Below are 23,728 nucleotides of genomic sequence, written 5' to 3'. Positions count from 1 at the left end.
CACTCGAATATATGACCCCCTGTTATCATAATAAATTAAAAAATCGAAAATCATCGTCAACCAAAGTGAAAGAAATGTTTGTAAATTGTCAAAATAACTCCTTTTCACAAATGGTTCACTACGCCTGTTTACGAAGATGCCCTTCAGCCCTTCAGTAGATCATTAGATGAAAATCTTTTGCGATGAAATCATCACCTTACAGTGTAATCATTCACGTGACCTGATGGGTCTCTTTCTTCAGCCACTGTGCAGAATTCCAAAACGACGTCTACCTTGCGTTCATAACGTCCATATAACACGCCAAACCACGAAGCTTGGTTCGTTATCCTTTACTACGTGTTATAAGGAGCAGAAGCGAGGCCGCTCCTCAAACAATAACAACCACACCCTGTTGCACACCAATCGTTCTGTTTGAACCAATCAATGAGATGATACATATGTCCACCGTGGCCACACGTCATACAAAAACTCAACAAACCTGAAAAAGTGGAAAACAAGAAGACGTCAAAACGTAAATTATTAAAAGAAAGTTCTTAAAACTTTTATTTTCAAATATTAAAGGAAGAAATTTTGGCGGAAAGAAAATTTGGCGGATTTGGCGGATTTGACTGAAATCCGCCAAATTAAGTTCCCGCCAAAATTTCTTTTTCCCGCCATCCGCCAAATTAAATTTTTAAGCGACCGCCAAATTAAGTCCATCCGCCAAATTAAATGAGAGTGGACAGTAGTGGAAGTAGGGGGGACCAGGGACACTAGGGGAAAAGGGAAAGGTAGTGACAAAGGGACAGGAAGGTCCCAGGAAGGAAAAAGTAAGTACTTACCTCGGACACCAATTCGGCACACGGAGCATTTAACGATGAACGATTTACATTTGGCACAACATGGGTTATTTCTTTGTGTGTTGCACGAGTTGCAATCTAATACGATATCTATAAACAAAATCAAACTGAGTGTGTAAACTGTGTCTTCGTAGAGTAGAGATACAGTGGACTCGAACGAAAATTGAGAATCTTCTTTTTCATGTTCATAGATAACGCTGTAGTTCATTTCAGAGATGGATATACAAAAGGAATCAAGCGCTGTTAGACCAGGGAACTTGGTTAGACAAATTGTCAAATAAATAAAGCCTACAGTTTCTAACAATGAAGATGAAAGAATTTATTCAGTTTTATGCCCGCAAGTGCATATGCTTGGGAGCGGGTAGCACCGAAGTGTCATGCCATGCACAAAGGTCGTCAACTTCAATTGTGGCGAAAAACGCGCGGAGTTCGATCCGAAATCGATTTGATTCTCACGGGATTAGTAGTTAGTTCAAAATGCGACTAACCACATAGATAAAAAGAGGAATTCGGTGCAAGCCTTACAGAGAAAACGCTCAATACTCGGGCGGGAGAGTCATTGACAAAAGATCAAGTGTAAGGGAAAAAGAAGCAATTGGTAATCAAGACATTTTTGGTAAAAAGTGACGTACATGCTTTTTTGAAAAAACTATTTGACGTCAAATATTGTTTTTTGATGTAAGTTGCAAAAAACTTTTGAAAAAATCGCATCCAATTTTCGAATCTATCGGAAGTAGTCAAGCTCCAGATTTGTAACCTATTTTGGTGACTATCTGAGTGAATTTACAATTAAGACATTGTGAATTTAGTGAATATTAATCAATTGTGAATCATCTGACAATAGTGTCAGAATCTTTGGTGATCATGTCGTCCAAATTACGCGACAACGATGATCGAAAACAAGAGAAAATAAAACCAACCATCATTCGAAAGGTTTTTAAAGGTTTCTATTGCGCTGTTCAAAAAACAACTGAAAAGGAAACAAATACTTCTTCAAGTATTCCAATCGCTTCAAAGCGAAAACTTCAAAACAAAACTACCATCAATGGTCAATCTCAAAGGTAAGGGAATTTGCGATTCCACATTTTTCTAATTTGGATTTCAGATTTCAAGTTTATCAATATGATATTTTTTTCGAACATTATGTCTTCCATACCCCCTGAGAGGGGGTTTCCCATTTCAATAGGGAAAGTTTAAAAAAAATTCTATTTTTCTCTAACAGGATTCCAGTCCAAAAGGTTGCAAAGAAAGCTAAGGTTGAAGTTCCACCACCAGCTCCGCAAACGTTTGACTTGCTGCAACAAATCCAACAAGATATGACCAAAACACACAGGCGTGCTCCAAAAGTTCCCGTCAAAAAGATGAAAATTGACAAAGTGGAACAAGATTGGAGACCAAATGCTCCGTACGTTCAAGATTGGTTGAATCCAAACGTATCAACACCTCAACATTGTTCTTTCGAAGACCAAGCGAAGAAAAATGCTCTTGAATCTCTTGAACGAGAACGAGATCAATACATGAAACAGGGTTTTACTTTAAGAGAAGCCTGGGTAAAACAGCAGCGTGAACTTAACAACAACGCTCAACAACAGCAAAAATCAAAAGAACCATTACCTTTACCCCAAAACTTAAATAATCAACAAAACCCTTCTCAACAAATCCGAAAACCATCCCGATGTCCCGATTTCACAAAACCTACACCGTGGAATTACGAATTTCGTGCACGGGAACACGAATCTTTTGAAGAATGGTGTGAACGAGCCATCGCTCAGTTTCAAAGAGGTCTCACAAGTGAAATCAAACATCCAATGAGCATCGAAGATCGTGCAAAGTTACGTGGAATCACGCTACCAGCACCAGAACGAATCGGTTGTGAAATCCCATGGTCGTACGATGATTGCGACAACACCGCTGAAAAAGTCGGTCAACGACAATCCAACAGTCGTAAACGACAACTTTCAACCGACGATGGTGGCGAAGAATATTTCGCAAAACGAGTTCGACCTTCAGCAGTTAACGAAGAATGCTCTTTTGACGATCTGTTATCAGCTTACAAAACAGAACAACATATTCGCATTCATAACATCAAGCTTGCTCGATGGTAGATCTCTTGAAGATCCCCCCCAAAAAATATTTTTTTTAATAATTTGTAAATAGTCTTTAACATCTTACAGACAAATCATTGATTCCCTTCAACTCTCAGGGAAAAATAAAATATAAAATTGAAACATCAGATTCTGCATTTATAAAAAGTTACTCCAAGAATTCCAAGGTACAAAGCATGTCAGTTTTTTCTTGTTTTACTTTCGCAAAAGCACAGAAGTAGAAAAGCAAATTACAAAAGTTTAATCATGCTCAGCCCGTGGTACCGACTTCACCACATCTCAGTACTAAGCAAGTTAATCTAAGAATGAAACTAAGTACAAAGCAGAAAAACGTACCCATAATCCTTTTCTCTTCGTGTTGTTCAGTACAAAACTTCATGACTTCCGTTCGCTGCGCTTGCATGTCCCAACGGTAAAGGATCTCGGAATAATTGCGCTTGAATTGATCGTAACGGAACGTCTCTTTTGGATTGAGCAGCCTTTTAAATAAAAAGAAGAAGTTAATGATGGGAGATTGGCCTCTAGAAAAGATCACAGGAACCATAAATTATAAATTGTTGGTCTTCATGACTACGGAGACACCCAAAAATAGTTCATTTTCGTACTAAAGATCCGTCATTATAAAAAAAAATGCCTGAATTACAACGTAACCTGTAAATTTAATTTAGCGAGTATTTAATTTGGAAAGATTTCAACCTAAATCTCCATCTTTCTTCCTACAAGAAATTCAAATTCAAATGAACGGATTTATAAAGTTTAGAAAGAAGAGAAAGTTTTTCTGTCATCGAATAATGTCATCCACGAATTACCGGCAATTTTCACTGTGCTGTTTTCGGAGTTCTTCTTCCGGATCATACGATTTCTCTTCGGGTGCGAAGTTCAGCGGAGAGTCGTCCTGTCCCACCGACGATCGGTTGTACACATCATAGGGTGAGAATTCCGGAGAAACTTGAAAACTGTCTGGATTCGAGAACCGGGTGCTCGGTCGTGTTGGAGGCTAAATAATTGAAACGTTATCAAGTAAACAGGATCAATTTAAGCTATGAGTCGTTGAAAATTACGATTCTTAATTTCTGAGTGCCATGTTTTACCCACTTTTTAAGACAATCATAACTTTTGACCAATAACTTCTTTCTTGCATTGTTTTAAGCATCTTTAAGAAATTCAGAACTCAAACAACGGGAACCTTTTACAATTTCAAGGGGTTGATTTTTCGGGGGATGATGTATACGGAAGCACCCAAAATAGCCTTGGCGTTTATCATTAGTTTTATTATTGAAATTCAAAAATTTTTGGTAAGCACCTAGTCTTTTTTGGGTGCCTCCCGTATAAAAAATTACGTCATGAAATGAAGAATTGTTTTACCTTATCCTCTTCCACGTCAACGATCTTAGTGATTTTTGAAAGTTCTTGTATATCTTCGGGTAGGTGTTGCTTGTCTAACAGACAACTCATGATGGCCAGTGTTTGAACGTCTTTCAATCGCTCGTAGTAATCAAACCTGAAAACATACGAAAAAGTTTAGATCATACATATCATTGAAGAAAAAGACTAAATGCACTGATTTTTTTTTATACATTCAACCCTATTGACCCTTAATCCTAGCCAACAATATTTGACGAGGGACAGCATGCTACTATTAGGATTCTTATAGAAGTCAGTTGAAAATGGAGAGAGAGAGGTGGACATTGTCTCTACGATCGCTTTTTTATGGACAAAGATGTTCAGGATGTGCACCGTTGTACGACATTTTTTTGCAACAGTTGATTGGTTACGAGTGACACATTGGAGAAAAAATAGACAAGTTACTCTTAGGTTCCAAATAAACGCCCCCGCGCCGCTTGTTAATTTTTCGAAAATTTTCCACCCCCCCCCCGGACCTTATTAGGACCTCCCCCCCGTTTATAAACTTTTAAGAATATTTTCAGCTGTCAAAGAGAAGGTCCCTTATTTTGCTCTACTAGTATATAGCCTGATTTTTGCCTATATTTATATTTATTTTGGGGTTTTCAGAAGTACAATTTCCAACCCCCCCGTCAATTAGGTCACCCCGTTTATTAAAATTTCAAAAATTTTCCAAACCCCCCCCCGTTTATTTGGAACCTAAGAGTACATAATTTCTACAAGAACTTGCTCAAGGACCACTTTTTGATAGACTGGATGGCAATCAAAATAAATGTAAAAGTCTAGTCTTATGAAAGACTAACAGGGAGTTGATCATCCTCCTTCCAAAAGGATGGCACGCCCATGGTACTTTCTCAAACGAACTCGAACTGTCTGGTCCAACTTCCTTCGACAAGATCTTCGATAACAATGTCCATGTTTGAACCAAGTCTTTACGCATCACTTTATCTGCTAGCTCAGCATTACGTAAGCATAATGCAGACGGATCGTCACCATGGAGACTGGATAAAGATAAAACAAATAAATTTTACTAAGAATAAAGCCAATAGTCAAAGAAAAGCCTCACTTTCCGTCAGGAAAAATAGCTAATTAGCTATATACGAGAAAACTGGTTATGGACGGACGGACGAACGAACGAACGAACGAACGAACGAACGAACGAACGAACGAACGAACGAACGAACGAACGAACGAACGAACGAACGAACGAACGAACGAACGAAAGAACGAAATTATATGACATGAGAACCATCGAGGACATACAAAAAGAAAATTAAACTTACGCATAATTTTGTGCGAGTTCTTTAGAAACAGGAATGAGAAGTGACGTGTTTGAAATATAAACCAATCCGATAGCTTTCGGTTTCTTCCTTAGCGTACCAAGTTGATTTTCGCCCTGCGTAATAAAAAGTTGAGAAAAAAATTGTAATAAGTGCTTAAAAATCCTATAGAAAAGAGAGATCAGAAAATATCAAATGCCGACCCAACAACAAAAGCGGGTCTAAGATTCGAAAATTGGATTGAATTGCTCGTAGCAAGCTCATAATAACAAAATCTTCTAAAAGATAGACGAATAACTACTTACAGAATTATCGAAAACATCGTTGGAGTTCGTTTGAAGGTAGGCATTCAGCGCAGACATTGATCGCAAAGAGCGCTCAGCGACAAATATATTGTTGTACTTCTCAGGCCGTGAAAACACGACCAATTTATCTAGAAGAAACCAAAGTGAGTACGATCATTTAGCATTTCCGAATTTCGGGAAGGACAGGCATTTATTGGCGTAGTTTATTGAAAATAATTTTCAGTGCAGTCTAAAGATTTGGCTTTCATTATAGTATTTGGAGTTAATCATTTTTGTCATCGAATCTTACAACCACAGTTTCGATTCAATTGCTGAACTTGTAAAGGGATTGATTTGACATGTTTTGATTTCAGATTTTGTAGCTGTTATTAAAGACCATATTAAAAACCGCTGAAACGGTGGCAATTTGAACCAAAATCCGACCCTCATCTGATTATCTGAAACATCATAGTACCTCCTACACTGCAGAACCTTGCACCACAAGTTCTTGGGAAGGGAACGGTAGAATCGGTCATATCATGTCCAACTTCTCCGTTCTTATAATCGTACGAACCAGTTCGTTGCAACACTGAAGGGCTGTCACCCGATAACTGAAAAGAAGATAAAGTACGATATTGTGAACACTGACCTTTATATATCTCTGGACCAAGCTATATCCGCCATCTTTGATCGAAGTTTTTCTGAAAGTTGGTACCCGCAAAGAAGCCATTGTAGTGTTTGAAACTTTGCCTAACGACAAACGGCGCTACATCATTAGTATTTACAAGCGAAACTAGATCTAGCGCTCTCTCCGCGGGTAAAAATTTCAACAAAACTCCGATCATAATATTTTGCTTGGCCGGCATTGAGTAACTTGGTCCAGGGATATATAAAGTACGATATTGTGAAACCTTTGTCTTATTTACTTTCGTACAGCGATTGATAGAAATGTCTTGATCAACTCTAGCCAGGCAAGAAGAGATAAGTGAAGAGCTTGTCGGTAGAATAGCCAGGAAAATAATACCACAAAACATCGCGAGTGGCACGAGCAGTATGTTGGATTTATCATACAATGCCAGTGTCTGTTTCTGGTTTACTGCCTATTTTTTCGAAATTGATTTGCGTTGTACAATCAAAAGGCAGGCGCATGGGTACTTGATTATTCAATGGTTGGGCACAGCTGAGAATTTGGCGACTCTGAGTTTCCAGAAATCTAGGTAGATCAAACATAGTAAACAGCAGAAACGTCAAATCAATAAAAATAGTTTAAAGTTGGATATGAAGGTTATGCAGGGCACCCACCTGTGAGGTCGTTTCTTCAATATTCTCGATGACGTAACGCAAACGTCTCAAACAAGCTTCCAGGCACGGCCGGTTACGGTTGACGTGTGACGTGGAGATCTCTCTCAAAGCCTGAGAAAATAAAAAGGAAAAGTGTATGCGTATGACTTGAATGAAGTTTTTATAAGCAAAATATAAAGCTAAAGTATTTTATTTTTCACAAGCGCATTTTGATAAAAAACAATGGGACTCAAAAGAACAAGGCCAATCATATAATTAATGAATTTCAAACAATACAAAGGTGAAAATAACCAAAAATCTCAATCTCAACAATTCTTTAAAAAATGAAGCGTATCACAGGACGATGAATGGAAAGCTTACATACATTTACAATATTCTGTTTTGATCCGTCCCCGATCTGTGAATCTTTTGAAAATTGGAATACGGGCGGGTCTTTGTCCGGATACTTCATGGGGAAGGTGACGTGTAGTTTGAAGAAAATGTATTGTGTTCGCACTGCGATGACACAAAGACGTGCCTCTGAATCTTTCTATAAGAAATAAAATCAGCAATTCAGATTAATAATTTCATTTTTCTGTTATCACGAGAAAAAAAATTAAAGCCTCTGTTTGTATAAATTACAAAGAAAATATTGATTAAACCCACGTGGCCCTGTTTTTGACCACACCTGAAAAAGGCAAATTCAGGGTTGATATTTTTTGTTAGTTTCTTGGGTGTGATTAAAATTTGAAATTCGGTGTGATGACATTTGGAGGGGTAAGTCCATGACAAAAGAAACGAATGCAAGCAGGCTAAAATCATTTAAAAAAAACTTAAGTCTGAAGTAAGAATTAGGACAGCCAGGGCGAGCTAAATTTTACCGGTTCGTTTGAAAAAAAGGGCCCTTTAGATAATACATCTATCAACCATAAAGGGACTGGATTTGTGTTTAGGAAGACTGGCGTCGAAATTCTGTGTCCGTGTGAAAATCAACACAACGATAGAAAATTTTAGCCCGGTCTCCTCACATTTCAAGGGCTGGTAGATATAAAGATAAAGCTGAATAAAGCGATAATTTCTGACCTTCTCAACTTTAAAATAAGGACTGTTGACATTGAGCAGTGTGAACTCTTGGTGTAAAACTTGAGTTGGAGTCATGTAACCATGTGCACCTTCCCCACCATCCGGTGAAAATGACGCATTGTTCCCATGGAAACCACGACCACGTGACATGGGTGACATCAATCTCCCTGGCGATACTGCAAAATAACAATGGATGCATGGACACTTATTAAGGACAATCTCCATAAGCGCAGGGCATTTTCTTCCTATCAATCAACCCCCGGCAAAATTGGTTGAAAAAGGTGTAATTTTGCAATTTGGCTATTTTGTAATTTAGCAAACTAGCTTTGGCAAATTAGGAATTTTATTAAAATTAAGGCGAGAATCAATTTAGACGAATAATCCGTTATTTGATAATTATTTTAGTTGAAAAAGGAAGAATAAGTGTTTCAAGAAAAATTCCGGTCCAAATAGAAAGACGATCGAATTTTGCGATAAATAATTTTGGTAAATGAACAAAGTAATTAAATTTGGCAGGAAGTAATTTAAGCGAAGTTTAATTCGTCAAAATTTCTCCAAATCACCAAAAGCAACAGCAGCTTGCGTTGATAGAATACACTGCTGACCTGGCCGAATTTCGACCATTATTTTAGAAAGACAAATAAAACAACTCACAAGGCGACTGGACATATGGTTTCGTATCCATCAAATTCAAGCCCACCAAATCCAACTTTTCCGGACGCCCAAGAGGTTTATTCTCAGTCTCCATTTGATTGTTAATATTCTCTTTGAATGTAGAAGGGTCCTTATATGTAGACGACATCATAGGAGGGGAATCGGGCGAGTTCACGTGTTTTTTTGTTTTTTTCTTATCTTCGAAATGTGAATTATCGATGCTTAGCAAAGAGCCGTCCATCGCCTCTTCGGATAAGCGAGTGTAAGGTTCGCCAGTGATTGACTAAAGAGAAGCATGGATAAATTCGACTTTAGAAAGTCTGAACTCTATCATGAATCGAGTATATAATTTGTTTATCTACATTTTCAAGTAGCTTTCAGATGCAATATATTTAAAATGATTTTGTCTGTTCTACATTTATCCATTCATTTATCGGAGACATAAACTTTAGAGTCAGATTCGTAAATGGAATCAAGTGGGTTTGTCACTGATAAAAAAAGACAAACAAGACGACTTAAAGTCGAAAATTTCGCATAATATTAGAACATCAACGACGAAAACGTGAAACGTAACTCCGGCAGCATTATGGATTTTGAATGAAGCGTTACACAAAATATACACATTGTATTGTACACACAGGTCGTACCCTGTTTTCTTATGAAAAATCTCAATCCATTAAAAACAAAAAGATTCTTCAAAAAATGCGACTAAAAAATTCCTTTTTATAAGCGTAATAAAGATCTTTATATTCAGAATAAATCAGAGAACTGCAATATACAATTTTATAAATTTTAAAGTTTTTTGAAAATGAAGAAGAAAATATGACACTGTGATTTCACTTGCGCAAAGTTTATATCAACTTCTTTCTATAAACAGTAGAATTTTTCTAAAATTGAGAAAACAGCTACATTAGTCAGAAAAATCTGTTGTATCTTTCTGATATGAATGATGGTGCACCACCATCAAAATCATTGGGCTTTTCCAGAACAAATTTGAATATTGCAGAATATTGCGGGAGGGGAGGGGGGTTTGAGGATATAACATTTTTTGGAAATTTACCCTGTGACTTTTGACCCACAAACAGCAGGTCTAACCTTCAGACAAGCATCAGTTGACCCCATGGACAATCAAGAGGCCACTAAAGGCAAAAATCAGTTTAGTAGTTGAGCTCCAGCTTCTGAACTAGAAAATGGCAGGGTAAAAACTAGCCAACTTTAAAGAAATAATACTCTTTGAGATTTTCCAAAATCTCAACGCAATAATCCATATTGGGGGGTTTACGATTTATTGCCTCCTTTGAAAATTCTTTTATTGTTTTTATCGTTTTAATAGACCCTTTTAATTAGCCTTTTATTCTAGAATCAACTTTTTGTATGATATGTAGATACATTTTTCAACCTAGAAATTTCATTTTTAACCTGATGATGAGCAGTTAAGACTCGAAAAGCTTTGTTTGAATAAAATCAAATTTTTGTGTTGTTTATTTATTTTGAATCATGATTAGTGGCTTGGAGAAAGTGAAAATAATCCATATAAAAATATATTAAGAAAAGCTCGTAACTTAAGGATACAGACTTCGATCAAGATAGAATATGGGGATTTATTTACCACCACCTGTCACTCAAATTTTCCCACCAGATACAAATTGACTAAACCTCACTGAAAGTGATGCAATTATTTTCAATCTTCAATTATTTTCTGATGCTATAATAGAGACCTTTAATATTAATTATTTCTAGGTTGACCGTAAATCTTTCAAAATCATAAAATAAATGTTTATACACCAGTGAAAGTAGTAAGTGCTAACGAATTAAAACAAAACCACCCCAATCTCTTGCCAGAAATATCTCAAAATAGATATAGGGGAAAGATTCCAGCAAGCGGAAATGGGAATCTCATACAAAACAACGGTACCACTGGAGTTTTTAATGATTCAAAATGAAAATCCTGATTAACAAAAGGGGTATCAAGATCGGTGAAGTTTGATTGAAACTCAATTAGTTTGATTTATTACCGTCAACTGCTCTAACTTGGGACTATCTGACAAAACATGGGACGGCAATTCGGCCACCATTTCACCGAACCTTCAAAGTCATTTGATTTGAGTTAAGGAACGGCGTATTTAAAAATACACGATTTCTCTTTCGATTTTACAGTAAGTGAAAATACAGACCAGATATGCAGCAGTCCCATGTTTCGACCAATCGTCCCAAGTTAGAGCAGTTGACGGTACCTTGTTGCCCATTCTTTTTACACTCTTGACGGTTTATTAGCAGACACCCACACTAAACCTTAAAAGGACATAACAAACTGTATGCAGCGGATACAAAATCAAAACAAATGTCACATGTCAAAATAAAAAATCAAACCAAATATGGCTAATTTTGGTTGTTCAATTGTTTTACAAGTTTGTTTTGGACACGTGATTTTAATTGTTCTCTTTAATGACACGTGGTTCGCGCAATGTTTACATTTTACTACCTTAAATGTCCCTTTAAAGAGCAGGCCAATATCTATCATCCCATCGGCCAGGTGATGTCAATCGAACTGTTCGATTACCGAACCATGTGTTTGATTGAGCTGACTGATCGAACTTAATCGAACTGCGATATAATCAAACATCAAACCGAAGATTTTCCGGTAACAGTCTGGGAAATCCTCTCAATTGCACGCTTATCAAAGCGCGCCGTAAGCGCACAATTGCACGGTTATCAAAAGGGCAGAATTTTTATACACGCTTATCGAAATTGTTCTGAAACGGGCGGTAAGCGTTAAGCAAGATTGACGGGTGACGGCTTTTGCGGTAGGCGTGTAATTGCACGCTTTAAAATTTCCTATATTTTTGACACGCAATTCCTTCCGAAAGCTCTGTTGAATTTCAAAAGCCTAGGGCAGTTTTACTCAAAATTTATCGTAGAAGAACATTCCATAAAAATGGATTGCCCGTTAAACCATGCCTTCGCCCGAATTAGAGAATTCTGAACCCCTTGAAATCCCTAAGCAATTTCAACCGGGGCGGGAGCGGGCGTAAATTATAACGATGCAATTGCGCGCTTACGCCCTCGGAACATAAGCGTGCAATTGAGAGGATTTCCCAGACTGGGTAAAGTTCAATTACTGTTTGATCAGGTTCGATAATCGAACACCTATTGTTCAATTTCGTTTGATGAAATTTGATGGTTCGATTACCAAAATTGGTATGATAGGGTTCGGTTGACATCATCGCCTGGCTTCGGGGAAGAAAAGCTGAAACTTTTTCTTAATCCAAACTCATCGAACAACAATCAAACTTCATCAGATAAAAAACTGTCATCAAACTTACATAATCAAACGAAAAAAGGAAACAAATATCATACCTGTGCTGTTTGTAGTTTTTTGAAGAAGAGGGTTATGTGTTGTTATGTGAAATTAACTCTTTTTGTACTACTTACTGAGCATTATCAACTATTGGTGCATTCACTAACTACACAAACATAAAATACTTAGTAGTAAACGAATAATAAACCTCTTTAAATACTCTACAAAAGACCAGAAAACATGATAAAAATTTATACAGCAGCAGCAAGTTTCAAAAGCATGTGCAATCAAGCAGCCATTAAAAAGTTCTCATGATGAAGATGAATGTTTACAAAGGCTTGGTTACACGTATTGCACTAGAGTATTTTAATTATCAAGAAAAGCGCTGTTTTTTATCTTTGTGAGTGAGTCCACCTTTAGAATATTGGCCGTAGTACGCCCGCAGCCAAACGCCCACGCCATAATTTGCGCCCAAAAAATTTTCTCGCCACACACACACACAGAAAGACTATCGTAATACTTTCGCTATGCGAAATTAAAAAAAGGGAGATCCTACAACTACGAGGAAAAAGGAATTTCTAGATTTCAATTGGTAGGTCCTGTATAACCAAACCCTAGTTTTATTAAGAGTGTTTTTACAGCTTGAAAACACTTGAAAGTTGCAGATACAGTTGTTATCAAAGCAAAGAAAGAGCTAAGAGTTTGAAATCTCGCAACAAGAAAGAAGCAAGAAATGAGAATTGAGTTAGATTGGATACCTGTATGTTTTTCTTACTGGCTCTCCACAGACGTAATGATTGATCTTTAGACCATGACACTAACTGATATTCTTCATGTTCATCTGGAATAAGAAAAGAAATAAAAACAGAATGTTATGCTAATGACTTGAATGTATGCGAATAGCTCCGCAAACTAGTTTAAAGAGATAAGGGGATTTCCAGTTACGTGGTTTTCTGTTTCCTGTAAGCACACCCGATATCTACGAAAATTTCAAGCTGTACACATCCCCTCTGATACGTTTATCCCCATCTTTGTGTTTTTGGTTTTAGAAACTTGATCAGCTTGATTATTAAGTTTTATATGAGAGATCTTTAAATTTCAAGATTAATTTAAAGATTTGAATGGCTAGAGGCTAATACAATCATAACATTTGAAATAGGTAACTTTTGGACGGTAATTTCATACACGATTAGCATCCCCTATCAAAGCATATCGTAGGGGATACGTGCGCCCTAACGCGAGATACACTCTGGTATAGAGTAGGTGATGAAAAACCTGGAAAAAATATATCTCAAGGAGATCATCATAAAATGAGCTAATTTGAAAACAAGTTGATCTCGTATCTCGAAGAGGTTATATTTTGGAAAATCACAACGATCTTCGGAAAAAGTCAGATAACCATGTTGTTTTTGGACCTAAATTATTCCCAATTTATCTAAAGGACCAGCCTAGATTTTCTCATGAGATTTGACAGGCCCCTTGGATTTTAGAACTGTAACTGAGAGTACCCTGGACCTCTCGAACATGTAAATGAGCAAGGTAAGGTCCTGATTGACTGAAGACGACAGCAAATCAGCACCATTACCGTTCTCGATTTTGTAAAAACAGCAGGTGGTTCCAAATCGTTTCAAAAGGGTAGATCCATAAGCTCGCTAGAGAAAATCAGGACGGGACGTAACAATGAGGGATTTTAATCAAGGATACCTTTTCTTTGTGTCCTCCAATGGAATTCTAAAACCACATCTTCGTGTCCCACAAACTTATTGACTGGTGTTTTAAAATCCGACATGTTCCATAAAAACATTGAGTTTTCTGTTCGTCTCAACTGCGGAACCAAAATGGTAACCAACCCGTTTCCAAATGGCTGAAAAGGGAGAAAAATTTTCTTTGAAGGTTTTAATGTTTTCAGCGACATGGAATGTATCTGTTGTTAATTTTTATAATGTTTCCATCAATACTTTAAATTTTCTTTACCTAAAATTTCAAAACATTTTCCATTCATTTTTAATTTAGATAACAAGAGTACCAAGTTGAATAAACAAAAAAACTTGAGCCCCAAGGGGATACCCTCCTTGATAACGTACGGGGATGTCCTTACAGTGTATTTGGCTTTCCAAACAGGAGCACCATTATTGATGGAAGCCCATGATTGTTTAGGTGTCTTCATATTCCAAACCTTAAAAAAATAATAACTAGTTTACATATTGGTATCACCATTAGCTGTTAGCGACCGTAGTGCAGTGGTAGAGCATTCGGCTACGGTGCGCAAGGTTGCGGGTTCAACCCTCAGCCGGGTCATACTAATGCTTGGTGCTCAGCAATTAAGAGAAGGATAAAGGGTAAGTGGAGCAATCCAGGGAGAAAAAGTGGCGCCCTCCCCTAATTTCGGGTAGATAGCTATCGAAAGAGGAGCCTTCGGTTCGCCTCCGATTGCGGTCGCAAACTTACTTAGCATAGTTCGGACCCCCCCCTTTCTAAAGGGGGGAGTGACACCTTCCAAAAAAGTGAAGAAGGGGGGGGATCAGAAATTTTCATTAAAAAGGGGGGAGGGGATAGCAAGGAAGGGGGATCGTTTAAGAAGGGGGGCTTACAAATATTGTAGATTACTTTCCAGCACTGTTATGAAATTTGGTGTGCATGAAAGGAAGTCCTTTATTTTCACTAAAAAGTGGTATTATATTTGCTAGACTTAATTTTTCTTTACTGTTTCCCTTCCCTTTTTACCATAAAAAATTTAGCCCAAAACCCTTGGCATTTTTAAAGGTTTGGGGGGGGGGATGCCAAGAAGGGGGATCATTTAAGAAGGGGGGATCAGACCCCTTTCCGCACTATGCTTAGTTATTATTATTGGTATGGTATGATCAATGTATAACCTAAAGCTCTTTTTTTTTCTTTTTTTTTTTGGATTGAAAAATCAACTCTCTCACATAAAAAGTTTGAATTTGTAATCTTCAAAAAGTATTCCGAACATGAAATAGCATATACCTTGACAGTACTGTCTTGACTTGCGGTAACAAAGAATTCTTCTTTGTGTGGACACCAGTCAAAAGCATGTATTCTTGCTAAATGACCAGCTATGTACACCAATGGTACATTCCCCTTCTAAATGAATGATCAAAACACAATGAGTGTCCTTATTATTTTACAAATAAAATAATACACTTTTCTCGAGATGCATAAATTTATTGTTGTCCTCGTTTTCAAACAGATTTCATTGCTATGAAATTATACATTTAAACGAATTTAAATTCCCAAAAGGCAAACATTAACTCTAAAACAAAAGTACTTGAAATTCAAAATGTCTCATGATGTGTAAACAACACAGTTATCATTGTGAATATGTAATTTTATAGCAATGAAATCTGTTTGAAAACGAGGACAAAAATAAATTTATGCATCTCGAGAAAAGTGTATTTGAGCTGCGTACATAAGAGTTCATGAAAAAAAAGTTTGAGCGCAACGGATATGACAAAGGTTTAGCATACCAGAATTTTCCAATAGATAATTAATACTCGCTGACAACTAAGTAATGAGGAGAAAAATAAATTGCCATATATTGCTAAAAATAACTCTACTGACTCATAAACAAAATTCTTGAAACTCTATAAAAGACGGGAATATCAATTTCTCCTTACTCTGATATCCCAAATACGTATATCCCCGTCATGAGCGCTTCCAAATAAATGATTGTTCTTGCGATTCCATTTGACTTGAGATGAACCAGCTACTGTAGTAAATGTGCTTGCTGGTCTCTTGTTCTTTCTGAAAATAAGAGTTGTTTTTGAAATTTTAATTAACCAGCTTCCACGACTCTTCATATTGACGCAAGGAGCTCGAGGAGCCCCCAAGCGGCACCCATTATCACACAAATTATTTTGCTCTCATCACGATCACGAAAATCGCCTAAATTTTTCATGATGAAAAATTCCTTATATAATGCATCATGCCAAAGTTTTGATGGAATCATGCCATTACGCCAAAATCTTGATTGAATTAAAGATGATGGATTGGCGATTTATTGGACGAGTCACAAAATTTGATAAGCCTAATCAGCCAATGGATTGAGTTTAACATACATACATAGATTACAGTTTGTTCATTGTACCCACCAAGTAGAGAGATAGCATGATACCAAGATGGTAATGAAATTTAATACTGTTAACAATATTTTTATCAGCGATAGAAAAATGGCTACAAACCTGATATCCCACAAATTGATGTAGGTATCCATGGAACATGTTAGAAGTGAATTCGGATCAAAATAGTTCCAATTCATATTACTGAGAAGAAAAGAAAACACCAATAAGTTGATGTAGGTATCCATGGAACATGTTAGAAGGGAATTCGGATCAAAATAGTTCCAATTCATATTACTGAGAAGAAAAGAAAACACCAAAGAGTTGCATAGAGCCTGGAAATAAACTTGCATGACTTGTTGACACAGCTTCATAAATGAAAGGTTGAAAATATGATGAAAGAGGGCAATTTTGTAAACAGAGAAGGCTTTTAAAAATGAAGGACATAATATTTCACATTTAGAACACAGAGAAACTTTAACAAAAAGTCGAATAGTCAAACACAAGGGTTGCTAATGAAATTTGGTGTTTTTGTCAATAAAATGTTTACTTTCTTGTTTGTATTGAAAAAATTTCTACGCAAAAAGTTTTAATGTTCCATGATAGATTTTAAGGGCTTGAATTAATTATCACAATTATTCTTTAAAACAAGTAACAACAATAACAACAATTAATTTTTTTTTTGAAGAAGCCATCCAAAAGCATTTAAGTTTTCAAGAGAGATAACGCTCCAATTTAATTAATCGTTACACACAAAGATAATAAACATTAAGTTCTCCTTTAACGTACTAAATGATCACTCACCTGATAGCCCTTGTATGGCCAGATAAAGTCGACTGTGGGTGAGAACTGTTCTGCAGCGTATTGATGTCCCAAATATCGATCTTTTGATTCATCTAAAAGTAATAGTTGCAATACCACTGTCATTAATAATTGCAAGTTCATAGGCTTTTTTTTTAGAGCTATATTGTGATAAAGTGATATTTTGTATTTCTTATTGAGAGAATTGTATCACCTTGCTTTAGTATGAAATTTTTTACAGTTCAAAAAAAGACTACCTTATCAAACTGAATTCAAAAATTGGTAAGGTATACAACATTTTTCATTTGACACCAAAGTGGAAAGAAAGTCAAACTTAGTTTTCCCTCACAAAAAACAGAGAAAAAGCAGAATGTCAGCTCAGGCAACATTAGGAGTATCTTATAGTGTTAAGGCATGATATAGCCAGTGTTGCAAGGTTTTATGAATCGGGAGGCAAATCATAATTATATTTAATCTTTGGATTTGTTGGTCATTTGACCAGACAATTCCTTACTGGCAAGGCAGAAATGACGTAATCTCAACTAAACAGATTTCATTTTACAGACAGAAAAATTACAGCACTGATATAATAGCAAATTCTTGGCACTTACCACAGATGCAAAAAGATCATCGTTGGCATGGTGAGGATTCCATTCTAATGAACCAGGTTCCCATTTGAAATTGCATAAATATTTCTTTGGTTTATTTGGGTAGTCAAAATCAATAACCATGAAACCCCTCTTGCTGCAATCATAAGAGAAATCATCAAAAGATAACTTTATACTGCTTTGTATTGCTTTCAGGCTTTAAGGAAAATAATATAATAAAATTTCAATTTATTTAACGCCAGACTATGGCATAAACAATCATCAGTCATCGGATATTTTCCAATTGCTGGAATGTTGACTCTTAATTTTCTTCTACATACAAATACTATTAGTGTTTCTAAATTTTTAGTTGGTCTAGTTTGTCCTGCCAAAATGATCAGTTTTGCTAAAATTGCAATTAGACACAAATATTGTCCTACATAGTACTAGAAAAAATTAATTCATACTAGCAAGTAGAAGTTTGGTTTTCTAGCCTTGGATGCTCAACCAGAATAACAATTGATTGTTTGGTTCTGAGAGTATCTTTTTGAGGGCAAAAATTCTAAGAGTTGGGCCCAAATTTACTGGATAAAAATTACCTCAAAATATTCAAAAATATATACATCCAGATGATACATCAATTCAACAATGAAATAAACACTTACGCTGCTAGAATAGCCAGTTTTCCTATTCTGTTTATACCCAATGAGCTTGCCTGAAACAATTAAACATTGGGTTAGTGGCATAAAATGGTAAGAAGTAAACTACGATTGAGTAATCAAGTTTGCAGATGGTTTGACAAATGCCTCTGTATCTGTCTGTATACATATTTATAAGATGCTCATCAAAATGTAATAAAGAAATGGCGAGTTAAAATGTTTAGAGAAATTTGTTTCTATTGTGAGAATTTCAATATTGTGCAGGAAATTTCTTACATTCCATTCTGGGTACTTTAAAGTGGCATCTGTGAAATTCTTTGAGTGGAATCCATCAAAAGATGAACTTCTGATTCTTTCAACACCACCAAAAGAAGCTGCTCGAGGACTTCTTGGTGTACTACCTTCCCAATGACGTTCACCAACAAAATCAACTGAACTGAAGGAAGTCTTGTTTATAGCCATTTTTTAAGAGTCTCTAAATCTTGTTCTTTTTTGTGATATGATTCTTATTCATAATATTATTGTTATTATCTAAGACAACAAATCGTAAAAGTATTCCAAGAATGTGGATTCCAAATCGAACTTGAAACCGAATTAAACGAATTAAACTTTAATAGCTGTCAGTGTTTTTTCCAAGCACCCAAATGCTCTCGTTAGACGGTGACATTAAACTCAATTCAAATTGAGTTCATTGATAAATTCTATAAATTCATTCAATTTTAACCGTTTTAAAGTGCTAGTTAAGACAAAAATATGCTCAGCTTTCTGAACCCCCACCAGGGCTAGCCCTGGACCCACAGGGGGGGCTCAAGGTGCCCCCAGCCTCTGATATCGCGGCTTACGCCTTTGTTAAAAACTCAATTTGAAAGTACAAACGGAGGCATTGCTTGGTGCTTGGAAAAATCCTTGAGCTGTACCATTTCTCGAAGTGTTGATTTGGAATATTTTGAAAAAAAAAGTGTCCATAAAATTCATTTTTTGACGTAGCGTGTTCTAATGTCTCTAATGACTTGAAATTTGGTACAGGCAATCTTTAGCATAACTCTGAGCACTTCTCAAAATTTCATTCTCAGAAAACAATTTTTCGAAAAGTTACAAACATTTTAATTAAATGTGTTGAAATCGCCTTGTTCAAAAATTGACGTCAAAACATATCAAACTAGTTTTCGTCTCCTGTTTTCTTTTTGTCCGCGGCGATCTTTTTCTCCGCTTTTGCAATGCAACGACCTCAAAGTAATTTTTGAAGTCATTACATTACAATACCCAAAGTAACGAACTTCAGAAAAAGCTGGTCCCTTCAAACCAAGACTGAACGCTTCGTGGAAACATGGTTTTCTCCAGTGAAGACAAGGCAGTAATCAAAAACGACTTTGAAGAAAAGGGCTGGACAGCCTATAAGATCTGGAAAGAACATCCAACCAAGAAGTGGGTTCTTAGGTCTGTTCAGCGCCTAGTCAACAAAATGAAGTAAACTGGAACATTTGAAAGAAGACCAGGTTCTTGCCGACCGGTAACTGCAACTACGGAAGAAAACGGGGACCTCGTTGAGATGTTGATTTGCTCGCAAGAGGAGAGCCCGGGAACGCACAAAAGCCCTCAAGAAATTGCACCAATGGTTGGTATCAGTCGCAGCTCGGTAAAACGATTGGTCAAGCGAAGAGGTTATAAACAATTAAACGTTTGAAAACGCCCAGAATGAGTGAAACTACCCGCCAACGTCGAACTGAACGTTCCGGCAGACTTGCTGATCGTTTCGAAAAGAATCCACGGCTAATTGAGAAATGTGCATTCCAGGATGAAAAGGACTTTACACTTGAGGTCCCGCTTAATCCGCAGAACGATCGAGTTTATTTCAAAGGTGATAAAAAAGATGTCCCAGAAGAAAATCTGTTTCATCAAACAAATCGGCAGTCCAAAAAGGTAATGGTTTCAGCATGTCTGACATGGAATGGAGCCACCCAACCGTTTTTTGTTAACGAAAATGGTATGAAAGTCAACGCTGTCACATACAAAAAACACCTTGAAAAAAAACTCATACCGTCCGTTGCGAAATTATTTCCTCATGAAAACTGGATCTTCTTACAAGATGGTGCCCCTTCACACGGTAGTAACTTGGTGCAAGGATTCATGGAAGAAAGATTACGAAAACGTTTCGTAAAAAAGACTGACTGGCCACCTTGGTCACCTGACTGCAATCCACTGGATTATTATTTCTGGGACGCAGTCAAGGCGGAGGTGTACAGGGGCCGTTTAAACAACCCGTTCGAAAACGAAGAACAATTGAATAGAAAGATCAAATCAGTATGGAAAAAAATCGGTTCCAATCATGAAATCATCCGAAAAGCTTTGAAACAATTCCTACCGCGAGTTCGTACTGTGAATGAAAATAATGGTGGATGTATCAAATTGTTTATTGGTTTACAATTAATTTTTGACTTTATTAAACGAACATTATGCTTAATGTTATTGTGGAAAGTTTTGAGAAAAAATGTGAATTTATGAATTCATAAATGAATTTATTTCAATCGTTTTGAAATATTATGAAGCAAAATGCTCTCTGAAAATAATTGACGTCAATTTTTGAACAACCCACTTTTGACCTCCAATTTTTAGAATCTTTTAACTTTTCGAAAAATTGTTTTCTGAATATGAAATTTTGAGGGGTGCTCAGAGTTATGCTAAAGATTGCCTGTACTAAATTTCAAGTCATTAGAGACATTAGAACACGCTACGTCAAAAAATGAATTTTATGGACACTTTTTTTGGACTACCCGGTATTCAAATTATCACATTTTAATACTGATTAAATATGAAACAGCTGACACACAACAGCGTTTCAAAACCTTTTTAACATTTTTGAATGTCCATTGTGGCATTAGAATACCTTTAAAGTCTGAGGAAATTCTGGATTCATTGAGTTAAATCAGATACCTTCCGCCCCATTAGATTCTCAATTCGCTAAAAAACAGTACATGCGAAAATTAACTGACATAGGGAAGTAATAGCGGCATTCTAACAGCCCTTTCGATTGACTTCCAAATTTGCCATACTCACCAACTTTGCCAAATCCACAATTTCAATGTCAATAGATCACAGCTTCATGGCAAATTTGTACATCGCTACTCTGCCATTATGATTTCCGTTTTGTGATGCTTAGTCAGCAGTTTTCTGTCGGCGTTTGTAAAGCGAACGATTTTTTAACCAATCAAATTGCCGATCGGCATTGTTTTGCTTTAGCATTGGAAGGTCTTCTATTTTTCAAAAACTTTGGCAAAAGTGGCAAAATTGGAGCCGAAAAGAACACAGGTCTCGTGGGAACAGTGTTTTGTATGGAGACGTATGGAGGTAAGTTCCAAATTTGCCAAGAATGCCAGATTCACCACTTCTTTTTTATTTGGCATTTATGGCACTCCAATTTTGCCAACTTTGCCAAATTTTTGTCAATCGAATGCAAAATAATTGGCAAACAGGGCAAAATTGGCATATTTTGAAGTCAATCGAATTGGCTGTAAGTCACATCATTATAAGACAAAAGTGAAAAGAGAGTAAAAAATCTCACTGGCACAAGACAGAGATGTAATGTGTATCAGGTTACTCGTTGTGAGACAAGGATATAATATATGTATTTCCTTCATTTTGAGACAGAGATGTAATGTGTATTTCATTGGTTGTGAGGCAGGAAGATAGAAAAGCAGAACACCACTTGCACACTTGCATGAGTCAGGGATGTAATATGGTATATTTCCTTCGTTGGGACAAAAGGAGGTGCGAGAGGCTGGGATAGCTAAAATACCACTCAGGTGATACAGGGATAATACGTACCTCATAAAATAATATTTTATTCCCTTTTTTTTAGCGAGCTTTTTACGTTGCCTTAATATATTAATGCTTGTGAGAAAGTATGAAAAAGCAAGCATTTGAACTTTAATTTCCCACACTTTCATTGATTGTGATATAAAGAGGGCCTTAGATAAGATCCTTGAACTCATTTGCATGTCAATGAGCTTCTTAAAGTAACTCTCACAGGGAATCTGCAAAGACGTCATCCTAATAGACGTAATAAAAAACTTACAATTGTTGAAAGAATGACTTTTCGTAATCACTTGGGAATATAATTACTACTTGCATCGTGTTTACGTCATATATATCTTCTTTTCACTTTTTTCTATCGTGTAGGAGTGCCAAACATGTAATTTCTAGAAGGAAATTTGAGAAACTTCACCGCAGAAATATTTTAAATATTTTGCTCAATTTTTCGACTTCAAGTTGTGGGGTAGCAGAAATATATATCATTGTGTTCCTTAAAATAAGAGCCGCAAAACGAATATCGTATTTTTTTTTTCACCACAATTGTTAATGAGCGTTTTAAGTACTTACTTAATGTTGTAAGCGTTTGATCTTTCTTTTTTTCTTCTTTTGCTAATGATGAGATTACTCATTTTTTTGCCGTTTAAAATATGACAGTGTGCTCGACTGCACTTACTAATTTTGAAACAACTAAAAATAAGTTGCATTTTTTCTAAGTAAGTACGACCTTTGAAATAATAACAGAATTCTATTGGCTGTGTTTTCATCTGCTGTTTGGAGCTAGGAAATTCAAACTCGCAGCCCAAATCATGCTATTCATTTTGTACATAAACAAAGAAATCATAGCGTGGATCTCCAGGCTAAGTATAATCTTATTAAATTTTGCTTCTCTTGAAAACCAGAAATAAATATTTTCTCTCATCCCTTCAAAAATCCATTTCATTAGACAGTTTGGAAATACAATGTGTTTTCACGACAATTAGTAGAAGTACTTATCAATTTTACGTCACTTAGAACAACAAGAAAATGGCAAAAAAACAAATGAATTACCCATAGTCACCATTTTGCAATCATGAGGAATCGCGATTTAACGGAAATGGGAATCCTCATATCAAATAGAGACACATCTTCTGGAAATTTCATTCTTCCCCATAAATGCGAAAATGAAAAACAAAGAAGCTGTTCCTTTTCTGGTCGTCTTTTTAATCTGCCATGAAGTGTTATCAAATTTCTTATAGAAAGACACATTCTCCTACAAAGAGGCTTCAAGAAAATGACGTAGAAAAAAGTTGTGTATGTCATTTTATCTTATATAATAATTTCGTAAACCACAACCACAGAGCGCTGACTTTTAGTTTTATGACTTGTTCTCACTTGTTTGATGTCCGTAATAAAAAGAAAGTTGTTAGTGTAAACTTTGAACATGCTTAAAATCGATGTAATTTCACTGTCAATCAGTATATATGATGAAGATCAGAGATCTGACCTCAAGGAGAGAAAGTCTTGAAAATACTAAATAAAAATAAAGATGAAACATAAAAAGGGACTAATATTTTTATAATTATACGTT

General features: G+C 36.3%; 1 protein-coding gene across 1 annotated transcript; it reads right to left on the bottom strand.

The window, feature by feature from the left end:
• Nucleotides 1–18,883, bottom strand: LOC136824651 (GATOR2 complex protein WDR59-like). The gene is made up of 23 exons (XM_067080642.1): nucleotides 18,628–18,883; nucleotides 18,358–18,407; nucleotides 17,717–17,849; nucleotides 17,109–17,200; nucleotides 16,428–16,508; nucleotides 15,864–15,990; nucleotides 15,214–15,330; nucleotides 14,327–14,404; nucleotides 13,933–14,092; nucleotides 12,987–13,069; nucleotides 8,931–9,213; nucleotides 8,277–8,452; nucleotides 7,579–7,743; nucleotides 7,215–7,325; nucleotides 6,388–6,523; nucleotides 5,934–6,061; nucleotides 5,632–5,744; nucleotides 5,152–5,349; nucleotides 4,310–4,445; nucleotides 3,754–3,941; nucleotides 3,281–3,423; nucleotides 822–929; nucleotides 1–478 (listed from the first exon to the last, which is right to left on the bottom strand). Exons 1-23 carry the CDS (start codon nucleotides 18,811–18,813, stop codon nucleotides 333–335), a joined length of 3,138 nt encoding a protein of 1,045 aa, XP_066936743.1. The 5' UTR covers nucleotides 18,814–18,883; the 3' UTR covers nucleotides 1–332.
• Between the last annotated feature and the right edge of the window lie 4,845 nt (nucleotides 18,884–23,728).

This window comes from Clytia hemisphaerica, unplaced genomic scaffold, assembly GCF_902728285.1.
Source record: "Clytia hemisphaerica strain Z4C2 unplaced genomic scaffold, Clytia hemisphaerica genome assembly, whole genome shotgun sequence".
In the NCBI taxonomy this organism is placed as follows: domain Eukaryota; kingdom Metazoa; phylum Cnidaria; class Hydrozoa; order Leptothecata; family Clytiidae; genus Clytia; species Clytia hemisphaerica.
This window is presented reverse-complemented; position numbering and strand designations above follow the sequence as displayed.